General features: G+C 45.0%; 1 protein-coding gene across 1 annotated transcript in view; it reads left to right on the top strand.

Moving 5' to 3' along the window:
* Positions 1-2,579: 2,579 nt before the first annotated feature.
* The window catches only part of LOC126235947 (cuticle protein-like), a 33,206-nt gene continuing 17,707 nt past the window's right edge, over positions 2,580-18,078 (top strand). Inside the window, exons 1-3 of the mRNA XM_049944918.1 lie at positions 2,580-2,642; positions 13,104-13,271; positions 16,884-17,066. Of these exons, the coding sequence (XP_049800875.1) occupies positions 2,631-2,642; positions 13,104-13,271; positions 16,884-17,066 (363 nt within the window). The 5' untranslated portion in view covers positions 2,580-2,630. The remainder of the gene's footprint in view (positions 2,643-13,103; positions 13,272-16,883; positions 17,067-18,078) is intronic.

Below are 18,078 nucleotides of genomic sequence, written 5' to 3'. Positions count from 1 at the left end.
TTATAAGTAAAATACACCTTAAAACAAAAAAGGATGTATCACGAAGGAATTATCCTAATGAGGCGGAAATAGTTAAATGTCATGTACATGTACAGACAAACATCTTTACAACCTCAGGTAAATTTCATGATTTATTCAAGAGAAAGAGCTGCACAAATTGTGCAAGTCAATAACGCGTCGGTCCATCTGTGACGTAATGAAAGAAGTTACTCCACTTGGCATTCATTGACAGAGTTGTCGGATGTCCCCCTGAGGGACGTCGTGCCAAATTGTGTCCGTTTGGCGCGTTAGATCGCCAATACCCTGAGCTGTTATGAAAGGAAATGGCAACCCAGAGCATCAGTCCCGGGCGACAGTCAGTTTCGTCTCCCACCGCCGTCTGGGGCCCCTCCAGACACGTCTTCGCTGGTCGTTGAGGTTCAGTTCGAAGCGGGACTCAGTACTGAAGACAATTCTTTTCCCGTCAGTGAGATCCCAGGCCCCGATGACAGGCGCAGGCGTGTCTGCAGACGCCCTGTCACCCGCCGTACTGCCCGACAGTCAGGAGTGATGGTGTCATTTCATTTCATAGCAGGACCCCTTTGGGCTGTAATCGGCGACACCCTTACATCACAGCGGTACGTCGACGAAATCTACGCCCCGTTTCGTCGGCCTTCGTGGCAAGCCATCCAGGGCCTACAATTCAGTAAGACAATGCCCGACCGCACACGGCGAGAAATTCTACTGCTTGTCTTCGTGGTTGGCAGACCCTACCTTTATCCACATGGTCATCGTATCTCTCCCCAATTGAGACCGTTTGGAGCATTATGAGCAGAGCCTTCCAGCCAGTTCGGGACTTTCAAGATCTAACGCGCCAATTGGATAGAATTTGGCATGGTATTCCTCAGGACATCCATTAGCCCTACCAATCCATGCCAAGCCGAATAACGACTTCCATAAGGGTTAGAAATGGGCCAACGCTGTATTGACCTGCTCAGTTTGTGAATGTCTTTCCCGTTCAGTGCTATTTTAGTAAGAGTGCTAACAAAAGCCGGTCAGAGTGGCCGAGCGGTTCTAGGCGCTTCAGTCTGGAACCGCGCGACCGCTACGGTCGCAGGTTCGAATCCTGCCTCGAGCATGGATGTGTGTGATGTCCTTAGGTTAGTTAGGTTTAAGTAGTTCTAAGTTATAGGGGACTGATGACCTCAGCAGTTAAGTCCCATAGCGCTCAGAGCCATTTGAAGCATTTTGCTAACAAAAACGAGCAACAAACACCTGGCGTGAGAATTGGTAGAGCATTACTGAGACAATAATGTCCCTGTTGCCGCATGTCGTGGCGTAAGGAACACGTGTATTTGCAGTGTGCAAGGCATTCCCCTACCCTGGTCTATACGGCATTTTCTCCCTGTCGTCGTCGTACATCCGTTGCGTTGCAGAATGGCACCAACTCTAGTGTGGAAATAGTTTTACGAAGTCATATGTCAGTAAAGTACGATACTTCATTTGCTTTAAAGAATAAATAATCTGCCATTTGTGCGGCTGGTCCCGGCGGAGGTTCGAGTCCTCCCTCAGGCGTGGGTGTGTGTGTTTGTCCTTAGGATAATTTAGGTTAAGTAGTGTGTAAGCTTAGGGACTGATGACCTTAGCAGTTAAGTCGCATAAGATTTCACACACATTTGAACATTTTTTTATCTGCCGTTTCTATGAGATAACAAAAGAGGAACGAAATTATGGTAACAGTATTAAAAGAGAAACATAACAGTTCATTTACAGTATACAAGAAAAATAGAAAGTAGCTGACATGTTGCTCGTGTCTACATAATACAAGTAACTGCTTGTAGCCGTTGAAAACGGACAAATTAACACGAAAAACAGAGTTATTCAGCCTCAGTTTTTACCCTTTAGCACTGACTGTTCGGAATACCCACATAGTCGTATAAGTCCACGATTACCACATAATTTTCCAGCAGAGTTTCAAAAATTAGAATCAAAAGAAGAATACAGATGACTTTTTTGCAGTTTACAACACTTATCACTTTCCGAGAACAGCAGCTAACGGTGGACGGATGAAGTTTCTTATATTTGCCTATTTAATTTAGTATTTTGAGTCTACGTATCCTGGAGCTGAGTGGGTCAATATTTTTCAGTCTAGATTTCCACGTTTATTACAGGAACCAATGGGAATAAAAAAAATCGAAAATCCGTTATTTCATAAACCGTTTATTTTGAGCAGTTTTCACACTCAGGTTAAATTAGTGTGGAGAAAAACCAATTTCACCGAAAATCGGTTGTTTTAGTCAACTACTGTAGAGTGGCTTGAGGAGTGGTCGTGAGTTATCGTCTTCGTACGGGTAATCAATCTATTACGCAGAGCAGAGAAGTGGAGTTGATTCACAATTGGACCAGAGCCACAGTGCCCGTTCATTGTGCAGCGGCAGGAGCGCTCGTATTTTGGGCGTAACGGGGACCGGTCTGGAGCCGGTGGGGCGGGTGGCCGCCCCCCGCGCGGTCCGCCGCCGCCGCCGCCGCCGCCGCCGCCGCTGCCGCCTCCAAGGTCGCAGCCGCCGCCGCCAGCGTATAAAGCCGCCGGCGCTGCTTCCCTCGCCACTCTGCAGACCGCTGCCGCCGCTGTCCGCTGTCCCTCGTCCGCAATGAAGCTCCTGGTAAGTGGCTGCGCTCTGTGACGCCTCTGCGTCCATACTCTGGTGGAACACGCGTAAACGGCTGCTGCTGCACCACTGCACGAGTTGCTATCCGACGGTTGGAACTTCAGTGCGGTGAAACCTCATTAATTCACACTAATCACAGCTAGACCCCGTCCGAATTATAGAAATTCACATCATTAAATGGCTAAAGTGGTCACCCGGTGACCATTTACCCAGTTTCACGTCGGCTGGCTACTGGCTGCCAGAGGTAACAAGTATTCAGCTGCCAGTATTTCATATAATAATTGGCTGTCATAATCTATTCGCTAAAAGTTGTAATCTAACGTTAAGGTTAAACACAGTTCACACACATGTGTGTGAAATCTTATGGGACTTAACTGCTAAGGTCATCAGTCCCTAAGCTTACACACTACTTAACCTAAAGTGTCCTAAGGACAAACACTCACACCCATGCCCGAGGGAGGACTCGAACCTCCGCCGGGACCAGCCGCAGAGTCCATGACTGCAACGCCCCAGACCGCTCGGCTAATCCCGCGCGGCAATTAAACACAGTAAGCCTAGTATTGCAATTAGAAAATGTCTATATGTCTTGAAGCAGAGTAACTTAGCCTGAAAATCCAGTTTTTGAATATGAGAGTATTTAGCGAATTCCAACAACCTTTTCTCGCTGATACCCCCCCCCCCCCAAAAAAAAAAGAAGGGGAAAAAGTTTCTCGCTTACTGCATAGTCGCTGTTCATGAGTAACGTCAAATAATAGCACATTAACTCATTTATTAAATAATCCAACGTTTGAGCCGGGCGTTGTGACCGAGAGGTTCTAGGCGCTTCAGTCCGGAACCGCGCTGCTGCTACGGTTGCAGGTTCGAATCCTGCCTCGGGCATGAGTGTATGTGATGTCCTTAGTTATGTTCCAGTAGTTCTAAGTCTAGAGGACTGATGACCTCAGATGTTAAGTCCCATAGTGCTCAGAGCAATTTTGAACCAACGTTTGAAGCTGTTTTACACATGGGTTCAAAAATGGCTCTAAGCACTATGGGACTTAACTTCTGAGGTCATCAGTCCCCTAGAACTTAGAACTACGTAAACCTAACTAACGTAAGGACATCACAGACATCCATGCCCGAAGCAGGATTCGAACCTGCGACCGTAGCGGTCCCGCAGTTCCAGATTGAAGCGCCTAGAACCGCACAGCCACACCGGTCGGCTTATACATGGCAATTCGATTCTTAAAAAACTTGGGGGTGAGAGGGTTACTGGTATTTTGTAAAATAATTGTCTCCATTTTTAGTAAGGGACGTTACATCTAATGCATGTAGAGGTTAAATAAGAACGAGATGAGGTGCCTTCTCTATTGGCCTGTGTACTGCCACTTTCATGTCCGTAGTAGAGCTGTGCCAAAGACAGATTTAAGTCTTCTTATACGGGCTTTAATTCTGTATGGAATGGTTCAGCACTTGCAACGTCTGCAATTAAACCTTCCTTGCAGCTTTTTCTGTTAGAGATGTTGCGCCGATTACAGAAACTGAACAACCGTCCAGTTCTATCCTTGAAACCTCTTTCGCCTATTCCCAGTACAAGACACTCCCTGTTACAATGTTTGTTGATTAAAAACCCGTCTCGCGCTCTTGGTGCACCATCAGATAAACCTAAAAAGGCAGTGGAGGCCGCAGTAGTCAGAATTAGAAAGGGTGGTGGCAGTCAACTTAGACAACACTAAAACCGTGGAAAAACCCGGTCGAAGCAGAAACGAAATACTCGAAATGAAGATAAAAATTCAATCACCAGTAGCAAACGGTATCTACACAGTCCTTCGTCCAGTTTCCACAGATGTGCACAACAGAACCACAGGGACAACTGACCAGCTTCGTCATTTCTGACACACTGGCCGGCCATAACAAGCTATACGAGTTAATGTCCCGATTCGTGGCCCGTATCGTCACTAGACGATTTCCCCATTCGTCTCTAGTCCAGCTATATATTTAATTACAGTGGTAGGTCCGCGTAATGCCAGCTGGCGCTATTTAACAATGTTTCCGCTCAAAACTGAACTTATTAACAAAGTTTCGCATTTCATTCATATAAGATGTATCCACCTTTGTACTGGAGGAGGTAGTGCCACATTGAAACGAGAATGGGATGAGAGTCAAGTGAAGGTATTGCACTTCGGTCTTTTCTCATACACTTCAGTCCTAAAAGCTATGAGATATCTCATAATATTGTGTCGGACATCCTTGTGCCCAGCGTAGCACAACAGCTCGACTTGTTATGGACTCAACAAGTCGTTGGACGTCCTACGCAGAAATACTGAGCCATGCTGCCTCTATAGCCGTCCACTATTGTGAAGTTGTTACCAGTGCAGGATTCTGTGAACGAACTGACCTCTCAATTATGTCCCATAAATTTTCGATGAGATTCCTTTAGGGCAATCTGGGTGGCCAAACCATTCGTTCGAATTGCCCAGAACATCCTTCAAATCAGTCGCGGACAATTGTGGCCCATTGACATGGCACACTATCAGCCATAAAAAATCCAACATTGTTTGTGAATGTGACGTCCATGAATGACTGCAAATGACTTCCAAGTATTCTAACATCCAGAGAACCCAGTCCATTCCATGTAAATACAGCCCACACCATTTAAAGCCGCCACCAGCTCGCACAGTGCCTTGGGTCGATGGCTTCGTGGGGTCTGCGCCACATTCGAGCCCTACCATCAGCTCTTACCACTGAAATCGGGGTTCACCTGGCCAGGGCACGGTTTTCCAGTCATCTAGGGGCAACCGATACGCTCACGAATCCAAGAGAGCCGCTGCAGTCGAAGTCGTGGTGTTAGCAAAGGCACTCGCGTCTGTCTTCTGCTGCCATATCCCATTAACGCCAGATTTTGCCGCACTGTGCTAATGGGTGCATTCGTCGTATGTCCCACACCGATTTCTGCGGTTATTTCATGCAGTGTTCCTTGTCTGTTAGCACTGACAACTCTACGGAAACGCCGCTGCCCCCGATCGTTAAACGAAGGCCGTCGGTCACTGGGCTGTCCGTGGTGAGAGGTAATCCCCTGAAATTTGGTGTTCTCGGCGCGCTCTTTGCACTGTGTATCTCGGAATACTGAACTCCCTAACGATTTCCGAAATGGAATGTTCCATGCGTCTAGATCTAATTACCATTATGCGTTCAAAGTCTGTTAATTATATGTGCGTACCACCTCAGTGTATTTCACCTAGGTGCTGAGAATTAGTACGTTCTGAACTGCGAAGTGTTTCTACCTTAGGAGCTATTTCCAACTATGCCGGAGGATATTTCGCTTTCGTCTGTTTTTAGTCAGGTCTCCTTAATAAGCCCCAAGACAGAAACTAATTTTTTTCAGACATCTAAAAGCATTAGCTCTCCTGAGGATCGGCAGTAATCGTCAGGAAAACTTAATTTGTGGCTCCTGAAGATATCTGGATCCTTACGAATTAGGTACTCCAGCGAATGCCCGTATCCCGCCGTATTAACGGCATCGATCTCACGAAAGAATTTTAGAATGGGACCTGACGCAAAACTACTGTAATCAGTAGTTTCTAGTATTGTACTTTTACTACAAGTTGTAGTCATGCAACATCAGTTGCATTCGTTTGGAACGTTTATCAACTCCACGTGATGTCGACTTCAGCTAAGTAACTAATTTTAATATACAGCCACACAAGTGATTGGTGTTTTAGCTGTATTTTGTGTCAACTTCACTCTATCGTTATAAAAATTTTATTCTGCATCTACGTCTGCATACAGGGTGATGCAGTGGTGACGTTACAGACTTTATGGGATATTGGGAAAGTGCAATGTATCATTTTGAGGTAAAGGACCCCTGTCGAAAAAAGAGCGGGTCTCAAGTTATGAGCGAACATGCACCGGTACTACAGCGTAGAGAACATTCAGAGGCAATGTTACGGACCAAAACAAGAAAAAAAAATAGTAAATGTGGACTCTAAAATGCATAAATTAAGAGGAATAAGCATTTGTTTATCTTTGACACTGTGAAAAATATCTCTTCCATTGCAAGCTCTTTGGTTTCTATATTTTTTGTAGGAGATGGTACGGACCAAAACAAGAAAAAAATGTCTAGTAAAAGTAGGCTAACTAATGCGTACCTTAACAGTTATGGGCACTTGTTCAGTGGAGAAGTGTTTCATAGTATCGAAGATGAATAAGTGCTCATAGCTCTTAAGATATGCAGTTAGAGCCCATATTTACAAGAGTTTTGGTCTATAATACCATGTCTGAAAGTCGTCTACCCTACAATCTTAGCCGGCCGCTGTGGCCGAGCGGTTCTAGGCGCTTCAGTCCGGAACCACGCGGCTGCTACGGTCGCAGGTTCGAATCCTGCCTCGGTCATGGTTGTGTGTGATGTCCTTGGGTTACTTAAGTTTACGTAGTTCTAAGTCTAGGGGACTGATGACCTCAGATGTTAAGTCCCATAGTGCTTAGAGCCAGCCTACAATCTTAGCAGCAACAGTATCGGTCCATGTACTCCAGTGTCAGAGGTATCAGAACGATTTTCGCTTATAACTTCCGACTCGGGCGCTATCCTTACCTAAAACTGATACATTTTCCCTTCCCCATTATCCCTGAAAGTTTGTATCATTTTTCCTGCATAGTCTCCGCAACGCTTTGTATACTGCGTGGGACGCTACATCGTAACCATACCAACAATTTTCTTTCATATTCCACTGGCTTATTGAGCGAGGGAAAAAAGAGTGCCTGTGTGCGTCTGTTCGCACTCTATTCTCTCTTATCTTATTCTCGTAATCTCTATGCGGGATTTACGTTGGCGACAGCGTTATGGTCTCGCAGTCTTCTTCAGATACAAGTTCTTTGACTTTACCCAACAGTTTTTTGCGAGAAATACCTTGTCTTTCTTCCAAGCATCCCTCTTTGACGTTCCCGAGCATTTGTGTTGCACTTCCGTATGGGCTATACGGACGCGTTACGACCCGAGTAGTGCGTCTCTGAATTTGTTCTCTTTCATGCCTACTTGTTAAAGGCTGAAATGATATATAATTTGTCGCACTAGAATCCTCTACGTGATTTATAACCCTTCGAACAATCTGACTCAGCGACATCGTCAGTTACAATCACAGTTGGAAGAGATTATCGGGATTGGACCGTAGGATTGGACCGTGGAACACTGAAAAGGTGTTGCTTGGTCGGATGAATCACGTTTCTTCTTCACGATGTCGATGATCCAGTCCAGATATGCCGTCATCCAGGTCAACGGCTACTCCAAACTTGCTTCAAGCCACGGACGCAGAATGACGGGTGCAATATTATATTATGGGGAAATATTAGCCTGAGCTTCCAGATGAGCATTACGGGAACATTACTGCTGACCACCTGCATTCCTTCAGGCTTGATATCTTCCCCAAACGCGATGGGACATATCAGCAGGATCACTGCCCCTGTCAAAAGGCCAGAATCTTAGTAGTTTGCGAGTGTGGCAGCGATCTAACGTTGATGTCTTGGCCTCCAAATTCGCCTCATCTGAACGCGGTGGAACACATCTGGGGTGCTATCAGGTGTTTAGTAACACATTAACATTATATAGTAGGTATTTTCTGTAATTTAAATGGCATTACAAGTTGTTCAGCTTTTCCCCTAATGTTTCAGCTTATAACTAAGTCCTGCATGACCGACAAAATCAATTACATTTGTTTAAGTTCGTATTTGGAAAGTATAACAGTTTGAAAACTTCTCCTCCAAACAAAGAGGTTTGATAGAGAGCGGTAAGGGTGGGGGCGGGGTGGAGGGTATGATGTATAAAAGGGTTCTGTTCGCTGTACGTTGCTTTTGTAGATGTGTATCAATCATTAAAACGAAATTTTACTCTCTCATGCTTGTCAGGTATTCAGCGAAGTCAACCGTTTTAAATCCTTAGGACAGAGGGTAGATGGAAGAGATGGAAGACTTCCTAGGAAGTATCACGTTCAAAGTCTTGCGCAGAAACTGGATGCTGCTATCTTCGCTATGAGGATGATCTCGAGTGTCTCTGACACGGAAACGCGAAGCCTTGTTGACTTTGCTTACTTTTTCACTGTATTATCTCGTGCGGTGTTGTATTTTGGGGCAACCGTGTGCACTCACAAAGAACATTCTTTGCTCAGAAAAGGGTAGTCACACTGACCTACGATGTAGGTTTGCAAGCCGTTGTTCAAGTGCCCCATCACGGGGTTTATTGTTGACGATACTAACCCATTCAGAAGAATTCAGTGAAAACCACACAGAAAATTAATATCAACTTGAATACCATTTCCTTAACCATTGTACAGAAAGGTCTGCATTGTTCAGCAGGTTTCATTTTCGGTACGCCTGCAGCAGAAATGGAGAAAGTGACAAAACCCAAGTTGATAGCTTTCCTTGTGACACTACTCCTATCCTGCAGAAGAATTCCTCGCACTACGCGAGATCGTTTCTCTATAAAATGTTAGCTATTCATATATTCCTCCTAGCTTTTTATTTTCTGTAATTTCGTTTATCAATTTTCGAATCAGCGTTCTGTTGACTATAAACCGACTCGTTCCACGATCGTGTAGTTGTAGCTCGCATGGTCCTACGGAACCTGATAAGTAAATAAATAAACAGCTGAATAGTTGTTGAGCAGAATACGTCCACAAATATTATAAAATGTGTGTGTGTGCTCAGGAGATATGCCCTCATAAACAAAACAATTAGACACATGAAAAAATAGCGCATGATGCGTGACGTTTAAATTTATTTATTCTGTGCTACCAAATCTATTGGCAATAAATTTCGCAGATAGTACCCACATTTGCCGGTAAATGCACCTAAAAAATTGTATCATGGTATCACACATAGTTCATGAGATACGTCATAAAGACTGAGATGCGTGAGAAAGTGCCGCAGTGTGCATGACGTTTACATTTGTCACTTCTTTGCTACTAATTCTATTCGCAACGCTTTTTGCAGACAGTATCCACATATGCTGCTAAATGTACTTACAAAATTATATCATTGTATGGTAGAGAGATTTGGAGATATGACATCATAAGCACTGAGGTGCGTGAAAAAATGCCGTATGTTGCAAGAAGTTTTAATACGTTTATTCTGTAATACTAAGACATTCCTGCAGTTGAGTCAATTTAAGGAAACTGTTGATACCTGGCAACACTTTTGATAGCTTGCAAGTGCGAAGCGCAAACGGCTCTGGGCGAAAACTATAGCCATCAATAGAGCTGTCTAGAGGCTTTGCTCTAGAGAAGTTTTGCAAGATCGCTTTGTACACACGTGAAGCAGCTGCTCCCAGCGTACAGAACCTATACGTTTCTAACAGAAAATTGGAAAAATGGACACCCAAACAATGCTGGATTTGTCCGCTAGTACACATTACATTATAGATTTTAATAATAATCTGTAAAAAGTACCCACACACTTACCAGTGGACATCAATATGAGGTGTATCCAGCCTTTGCCTTTCTGATAGACTGAACTCTGCTGGGGACCCAGTGAGGCGCCTGGATGTCTCTAGATGTTTGGCAATCCATTCTTCCTCAATAGTTGAAACCAGTGAAGATAGTCATGTCGGACTCTGGGGTCTAGAGTAAAGTTCACTATGTAACTCATCTATTACATTCAGAACTCCGGGCAGACCAGTCAGGAATGTTACTGTCCACAAAACATTTCCTCACAGGCGTTGCCTTATGGCAACTTTTATGCTTTCTGTCGTGCTGATACAAAGAATCATCGAGTCCTCTACTGTACGCAGTACACAATGCCATAAAATTTGTTCGTATACGTATTCATTTGGAGTCTTCTTAAATCAGAGGACCACAACCTAGCCAAGGAAAACACCCCCCATGCTGTAACACCAGCTCCTCCCTAATTCACTGTCGGAACTACACGTGATAGCAGGTAACGTACTCCAACCATTCGCCATACCTAAATCCTTCCATCGGATTACAACAGGCTATACCGTGATTCGTCACTCCGAATCACTTGTTTCTAGGTCACCATTGCACAATGGTATTGCTCTTCACACCACATCAAGCGTCGCTTACATCTACATCTGCGTCTAAATATATACACCGCAAGCCACCGTACGTTGCGTGGCGGAGGGTGCCTTGTACCACTATTAGTCATTTCCTTTCCTGCTTCACTCTCAAACAGAGCGAGGGAAAACGACTGTACTTTCCTCCGTACGAGACCTAATTTTTTTCATATCTATCTTCGTGGTCCGTATGAGAAATATAGGTTGGCGGCAGTAGAATCGTTACGCAGTCAGCTTCAAACGCCGATTTTCTAAATTTTCCCAATAGTGTTCCTTTAAAAGAACGTCGCCTTCCCTCCAACGATTTCCATTTCCAGCATCTCCGTCATGCTTGCATGCTGATTGAACCTACCGGCAACAAATCTAGCAGCCTGTCTCTGCTTCCTTTAATCTGCTGGGGATCCGAAACGCTCTAGCAGTATTCAAAAGTAGACCGCACTACTGTTGTATATACGGTCTTCTTTACAGGTGAACCACAGTTTCCTAACATTCTCCCAATAAACCGAAGTCGAGCATTTGCCTCCTGTATCTCGCATTCCCCAGCTTAGCATTGGCTACAAAAACGTGTGGCTTATGAGAGGCTGCTCGAGAATTGTACCCCATTCTTTTTAACTCCCTGTGCCCCGTTAAGGGTCTAGCTGGATAGGTGTTAGCACTTCGAAAGATGATGATGATGACTTATGGCTGAGGGCGCTAAACAGAACGGTCATCAGCGCCCTTGTATTGATGATAAACCGATGAACGTGATGAAAATCTGTGGGAAAAGGTCAATAAAACGGAAAACCAAGAATCATCCCCCCCCCCCGACCCCCCACCCAACAAGAAACGTAAGGCAACCCCAATAATGTGAGCTTCATAACACCCCGCAATAAAATGCCAACGACACACAGCAGAATAACTAGATAAAATCATGGATAAAATACCTGTGAAGACGCCGTTAAAAAAGGGACAGATAACTGCCTCCTACCCAATATTGTGGGAAGAATTCCGGATACCACACAAAATGCAGGCCGACGTGGCCGGGCGGTTCTAGGCGCTTCAGTCCGGAACCGTGCTGCTGCTGCAGTCGCAGGTTCGAATCCTGCCTCGGGCATGGATGTGTGTGATGTCCTGAGGTTAGTTATGTTTAAGTAGTTCTAAGTTCTAGGGGACTGATGACCTCCGATGTTAAGTCCCATAGTGCTTAGAGCCATTTTTGAACCACACAAAATCTTAAAACACGGACAACACTCGCTTCGTTATCAGTTAAAACAGAGGGCAGATCCTGTGGGAGACCCAGTTCAACCCTCAGGTCGTCAATTAAAACACATTCACTTAAAATATGTCGTATTAACAACTGTGTCCAGCACCTCTGACATACTGGGGGCTCCACCTGACGTCAGAGGAAGCCATGTGTCAGTGGGCGATGTCCCACTACAAACCGTGTAAGGGCTACTTCTTGAAACCGTAGCGAGCGGATGGAAGTAAAATACGGTCGCACTGGAGTTTGTATGGAACGTAACTTGTTATTTCTCACCTCAGCCACTGAGCCTCCCATCAACACATGGCCTTCCTAGTCGCAAATGAAGTGACAGCCTGCAGAGGGCTTGAACACCGAGCACGGCGAGGAAGGGAGCAAACCTCTTTGCCAGCCGCATAAGAATGTTCGTTTCGCTGAATCCCTATAGGCTCTGGAACCCACCGGAAAACGATTTCTTTGCCCTGCCTTTGTAAGAGAAAAAGAGCTTCCTGCACTTGTTGCACCATCCGATCTGCTGGATACATCTGTCTAGTAGGAGGAAGGGCACTTTGAGAATCTGAACAGATGAATTTCTTGTCCCAACGCCGTGTCAACTGCTCTATTGGCCTCAGGGTAGGAAACAATTCCGCGTAATAAACTGAAAACTGTCCTGAGGACAATGTCGGGGAACACGACAGAACAAATTCCTTCCACTGATTTCGTTCGATTTTTTACATACACCCACCGCAATGGTCGACGGCCTCATTAGTACATGAGCTCTGCCTGGTCTTGATTTAGTTGGGAATGTCCCTTCGCGTTTCTCCACTTTACAGTCAAATCATCAACTGTCGAGATGGGCAGCTTTACAATGGTTCAAATATTACTGATAGATTTGTTACTCAGGTGACACCCAGTGGTCGATGTTTGAAGTTACTGAGCTCTCCTGACCGATCCATTGCGCTGTTACTGCTTCTCTGATGACAACACAATACTCTCCGCCTCCTTTTACACTGACTGGTCCGCCTGCCAGTAGTCAATTCCGCATTACGTAGGGATGTCCGGATACATTTGATCAGATACTGTGGATGTACCTTGACTTGCTGAATTGCTTAGGCAGCTAGTCACGTGCAGGTGGCAGCAGTTAAATAAAATAAATAAAAACACGGAGCATCAAGAGTGTGTGTGTTGTGGGTTGCAGGTCTTGCTGTGCAGTGTAGTGGCCGCTTGCGCCGGCCAGGTGCTGCTCTACCCGGCCCCGCTGCTGCGCTACAACCACCTGGCGCCTCTGGTCGCTCCCATCTCGACGCAGTTCCGCGCTCAGGACGAGCTGGGCCAGTTCACGTTCGCCACGGCCGGAGACAACCAGGTGAGGCACGCCTAGCACACAGTTGCGGTAACGACTGCTGATATTTTTAAAAATATCGTGAATCCGATACATCAATATTTAAAAGATTGTCCTAGCCCGAGCTCGATATATCGAAAAAGTTGTCGATATATGCACAGAAAAAATATCGACGTGCTGGCCAAAAAAATTTCGGCTGCACGTTGTAAATATACTGGTAGTTTTAGAGCTGTATATTTAACTATTGACTTGTTACTAGATGTTCTGTACATCGACAAGCTAGCAGCCTGCTTAAAGCCATTAGAGAAAGAACTGAAAGAAAAACGAATCACGTTCCAGCCTGACGATAACCACTTTGTTAACAATGGTAACTTCAGGTAAGTGGCACAAAAAAAGGTGTCCGATGGGTCCGTCGTTCGGTTTCGTCACATATCGGATTTGTCTGGAACACTTCATGTCGAGTTCCCTCTTTTTTTTCATTTCTACAAACGTCAGTGACCTAGCGGTTGTAGTGTCAAAATTGCGTGGTGCAGTTAAAACGTTCAAGTTTCTGTTGCTAACACCGAGTGCCGATTACCCCAGCATTTCCCCTCAAACGTCTCCGCCCACCGCAAAGACCAATCTTGTCATTTATATTTTTGTTAATTATTTTTGCAATTTTTTCTGAAGAACGGGATTTGAATAAAAAGAACACTAGTGGCTTTAAAAATTGTTTTTGTTATTCTATTCAAACCGCCACACCCCAGTGCAATCGGACTTCTTTTGTGCCACCTATGCTTGTTTCACAAAGTCAGAGAGAGAGAGACTGGACATGATTAAATCTCAAGAAGCTGTAAGACACCTTCACACTGTGAAAGTAAAATAACGTTCTACTACAATTTCAAAAGAACAATTTCAAATATTTTCCGAAAATGTCGACAAAAATATAATATGAAATAAAAGTATCGGCACCCGATATTGCCATTTCAGTATCGAAATATCGATGAAGAATAAATCGCCGATACATATCGATACCTTGGAGGCTAATCGATATTACATCAAAAGCCCTACTTCCAAGCCGGCCGGTGTGGCCGAGCGGTTCTAGGCGCTTCAGTCTGGAACCGCGCGACCGCTCCGGTCGCAGGTTCGAATCCTGCCTCGGGCATGGATGTGTTTGATATCCTTAGGTTAGTTAGGTTTTAGTAGTTCTAAGTTCTAGGGGACTGATGACCTCAGAAGTTAAGTCCCATAGTGCCCAGAGCCGTTTGAACCATTTTTTAACCTAATTCCAATCTCTGTCTGCTACAGTTTTTACCCTCTACAGCTTAGTTTTAGAGGAGGGTTACATGTTGGCCACCAATTATTTGCTAAATAGAGCACTCCCCTAAATTTAACATTAATGAAGTATTGCACAGTAATTTGCCTCCTACCCATGCAACTACAATTGAAACTACACTTTATGTTTATCAGGCTACCGGTTTGTAAACAACAGTTCGTCTATGAGATTGAAGGAGTTGTCCGGAATAAATGATTTTCGATTAGACCTAACATTAGCTTCACTACCTGTCAGACATTTTACGTTATTCGAAAAATTATAGATAATTTTTATTGATGCACACTAAAGCAATTCCTGTTCCACTGACAGCTTTAATAATGAGTAATAAACGTCATTTTTTCTTCTAGTGTAGCAGGTGTGTATGTCGCTAATCTTCGCAAACTGTGATGCATTATTTATAATAGATTTCACTAACGAATGCATATGTTATAAAGGTACAGTTAAAATGCCTAACTAATTGAAGAGCTAGCTACATGACGACCACGGGTGAACAGCAGATATTATTGTTAGTGCACGCTTTTGTTCAACCAGTACGTTGTGTATGGTGAGTTGCGTCCCCCAAAAAGTATTCAGTAAGACATATGCGAAATATGTTCGGGGATTGATCTGTTTGTTTAGAACACTTGCAATTAAAGAAACAGGAAATGTAGTTGAACTTAGCAGTCTGTGTCGCACAGTATGATGCTTCTCTGACTTCTCTTCATATGTTACATCACTTCTTGCTACGACTCTATTTGTTGTACAGAATGAAATATAGTGTATTCTCTCCAAATTAAAGAGAATCCATTTTTAGATAACCAAATAATAATACACTGAAAAACATTATTAAGAATTTGTTCTATTGCTTTCTCTCTAAAGGGATTAATTATAAAACTAGTATCTTCTGCAAAATGTACTAATTATCCTTTATGAATGTTAACTGGACGCTCATTCACGTACGTAAGGAACAGGAGTGAGCACAGAATCGACCCCTGTGGAGCTCCCTTCGTGATTTCTGCCCAGTCACGAAAAGATTCTTTCCTTCCAATATTGTTTGAGTCTATTCAGCACATCTTCTTCAAGTCTGTTTATGAAATGTGACAAACTAGTTGTTTGTAAAGCCATCAATCCCATAAACTTTCTTCTAGGAGCATAACATGATGTACGCAATCAGACGCCTTGCACAGATCAGAGACAAACAGTAGTGGTCGATATTTTATAATTTAAAGCTTGTAATATTTTGTGAGTGTCCAGAATGAGATTTTCACTCTGCAGCGGAGTGTGCGCTGATATGAAACTTCCTGGCAGATTAAAACTGTGTGCCTGACCGAGACTCGAACTCGGGACCTTTGCCTTTCGCGGGCAAGTGCTCTACCAACTGAGCTACCGAAGCACGACTCACGCCCGGTACTCACAGCTTTACTTCTGCCAGTATCTTGTCTCCTACCTTCCAAACTCTACAGAAGCTCTCCTGCGAACCTTGCAGAATTAGCACTCCTGAAAGAAAGGATACTGCGGAGACATGGCTTAGTCACAGCCTGGGGGATGTTTCCAGAATGAGATTTTCACTCTGCAGCGGAGTTTGCGCTGATATGAAACTTCCTGGCAGATTAAAACTGTGTGCCCGACCGAGACTCGAACTCGGGACCTTTGCCTTTCGCGGGCAAGTGCTCTCATTCTGGAAACATCCCCCAGGCTGTGGCTAGGCCATGTCTCCGCAGTATCCTTTCTTTCAGGAGTGCTAGTTCTGCAAGGTTCGCAGGAGAGCTTCTGTGAAGTTTGGAAGGTAGGAGACGAGATAGAGGCAGAAGTAAAGCTGTGAGTACCGGGCGTGAGTCGTGCTTCGGTAGCTCAGATGGTATGGCACTTGCCCGCGAAAGGCAAAGGTCCCGAGTTCGAGTCTCGGTCGGGCACACAGTTTTAATGGTTCAAATGGCTCTGAGCACTATGGGACTCAACTGCTGAGGTCATTAGTCCCCTAGAACTTAGAACTAGGTAAACCTAACTAACCTAAGGACATCACAAACATCCATGCCCGAGGCAGGATTCGAACCTGCGACCGTAGCGGTCTTGCGGTTCCAGACTGCACAGTTTTAATCTGCCAGGAAGTTTCATTTTGTGAGTGTATTTATAAAGAGCATTCTCAGTCAAGCAGTCCTTTCGGCATCAAAACTGCGATGTGGCAAGTGGACTGTTAGTTACGTTCCCATTCTCAATGTGTTCATGAAGACGTAAGTCAGTAAACTTGCTGTTTTTGGACCTCGTGGTACTGCCAGCCGCCTCGGTGAGACCAGTCAGAGGCGGCCAGAGACTGACGGACGCCGTGGTCCGTTTGCTTCCAGGGCCGCGTGGAGAGCAAGTCGCTGGACGGCGCGGTGCGCGGTGCCTACAGCTACGTCGACCCCACGGGCAAACTGGTGAACGTGCAGTACGTGGCCGACGACAACGGCTTCCGCGTGGTGGGCGCCAACAACCTGCCCGAGGCGCGGTCCAGCGCCCCGGCGCCCGTCAGCGACACCCCGGAGGTAGGCAGCTCACCTCCACTCTCCCCACTTCTCTACACTCTCAGTACAAACAGTACCCACCTGCACACCGCTCACTCCTGCTATCGTACGTTTCTGGTTCTACATCTACATCTACATTCATACTCCGCAAGCCACCCAACGGTGTGTGGCGGAGGGCACTTTACGTGCCACTGTCATTACCTCCCTTTCCTGTTCCAGTCGCGTATGGTTCGCGGGAAGAACGACTGTCTGAAAGCCTCCGTGCGCGCTCTAATCTCTCTAATTTTACATTCGTGATCTCCTCGGGAGGTATAAGTAGGGGGAAGCAATATACTCGATACCTCATCCAGAAACGCACCCTCTCGAAACCTGGCGAGCAAGCTACACCGCGATGCAGAGCGCCTCTCTTGCAGAGTCTGCCACTTGAGTTTATTAAACATCTCCGTAACGCTATCACGGTTACCAAATAACCCTGTGACGAAACGCGCCGCTCTTCTTTGGATCTTCTCTATCTCCTCCGTCAACACGATCTGGTACGGATCCCACACTGATGAGCAATACTCAAGTATAGGTCGAACGAGTGTTTTGTAAGCCACCTCCTTTGTTGCTGGACTACATTTTCTAAGCACTCTCCCAATGAATCTCAACCTGGTACCCGCCTTACCAACAATTAATTTTATATGATCATTCCACTTCAAATCGTTCCGCACGCATACTCCCAGATATTTTACAGAAGTAACTGCTACCAGTGTTAGTTCCGCTATCATATAATCATACAATAAAGGATCCTTCTTTCTATGTATTCGCAATACATTACATTTGTCTATGTTAAGGGACAGTTGCCACTCCCTGCACCAAGTGCCTATCCGCTGCAGATCTTCCTGCATCTCTGGTTATGAGCTTACAGTATGAAAAGACTCCATACCTTAACTCTACTCGCACTCCAAGTAAAACAACGTATTTTGTTTCAAAATACGAGGCGCGTAAAAAAAAAAGCAAAGGGAATTCTGAAATTTTGTGCGTCGCATTAATC

This window comes from Schistocerca nitens, chromosome 2, assembly GCF_023898315.1.
Source record: "Schistocerca nitens isolate TAMUIC-IGC-003100 chromosome 2, iqSchNite1.1, whole genome shotgun sequence".
NCBI lineage: Eukaryota > Metazoa > Arthropoda > Insecta > Orthoptera > Acrididae > Schistocerca > Schistocerca nitens.
Note: the sequence above shows the minus strand (reverse complement) of the source record. Positions and strands in the feature narration are given on the sequence as shown.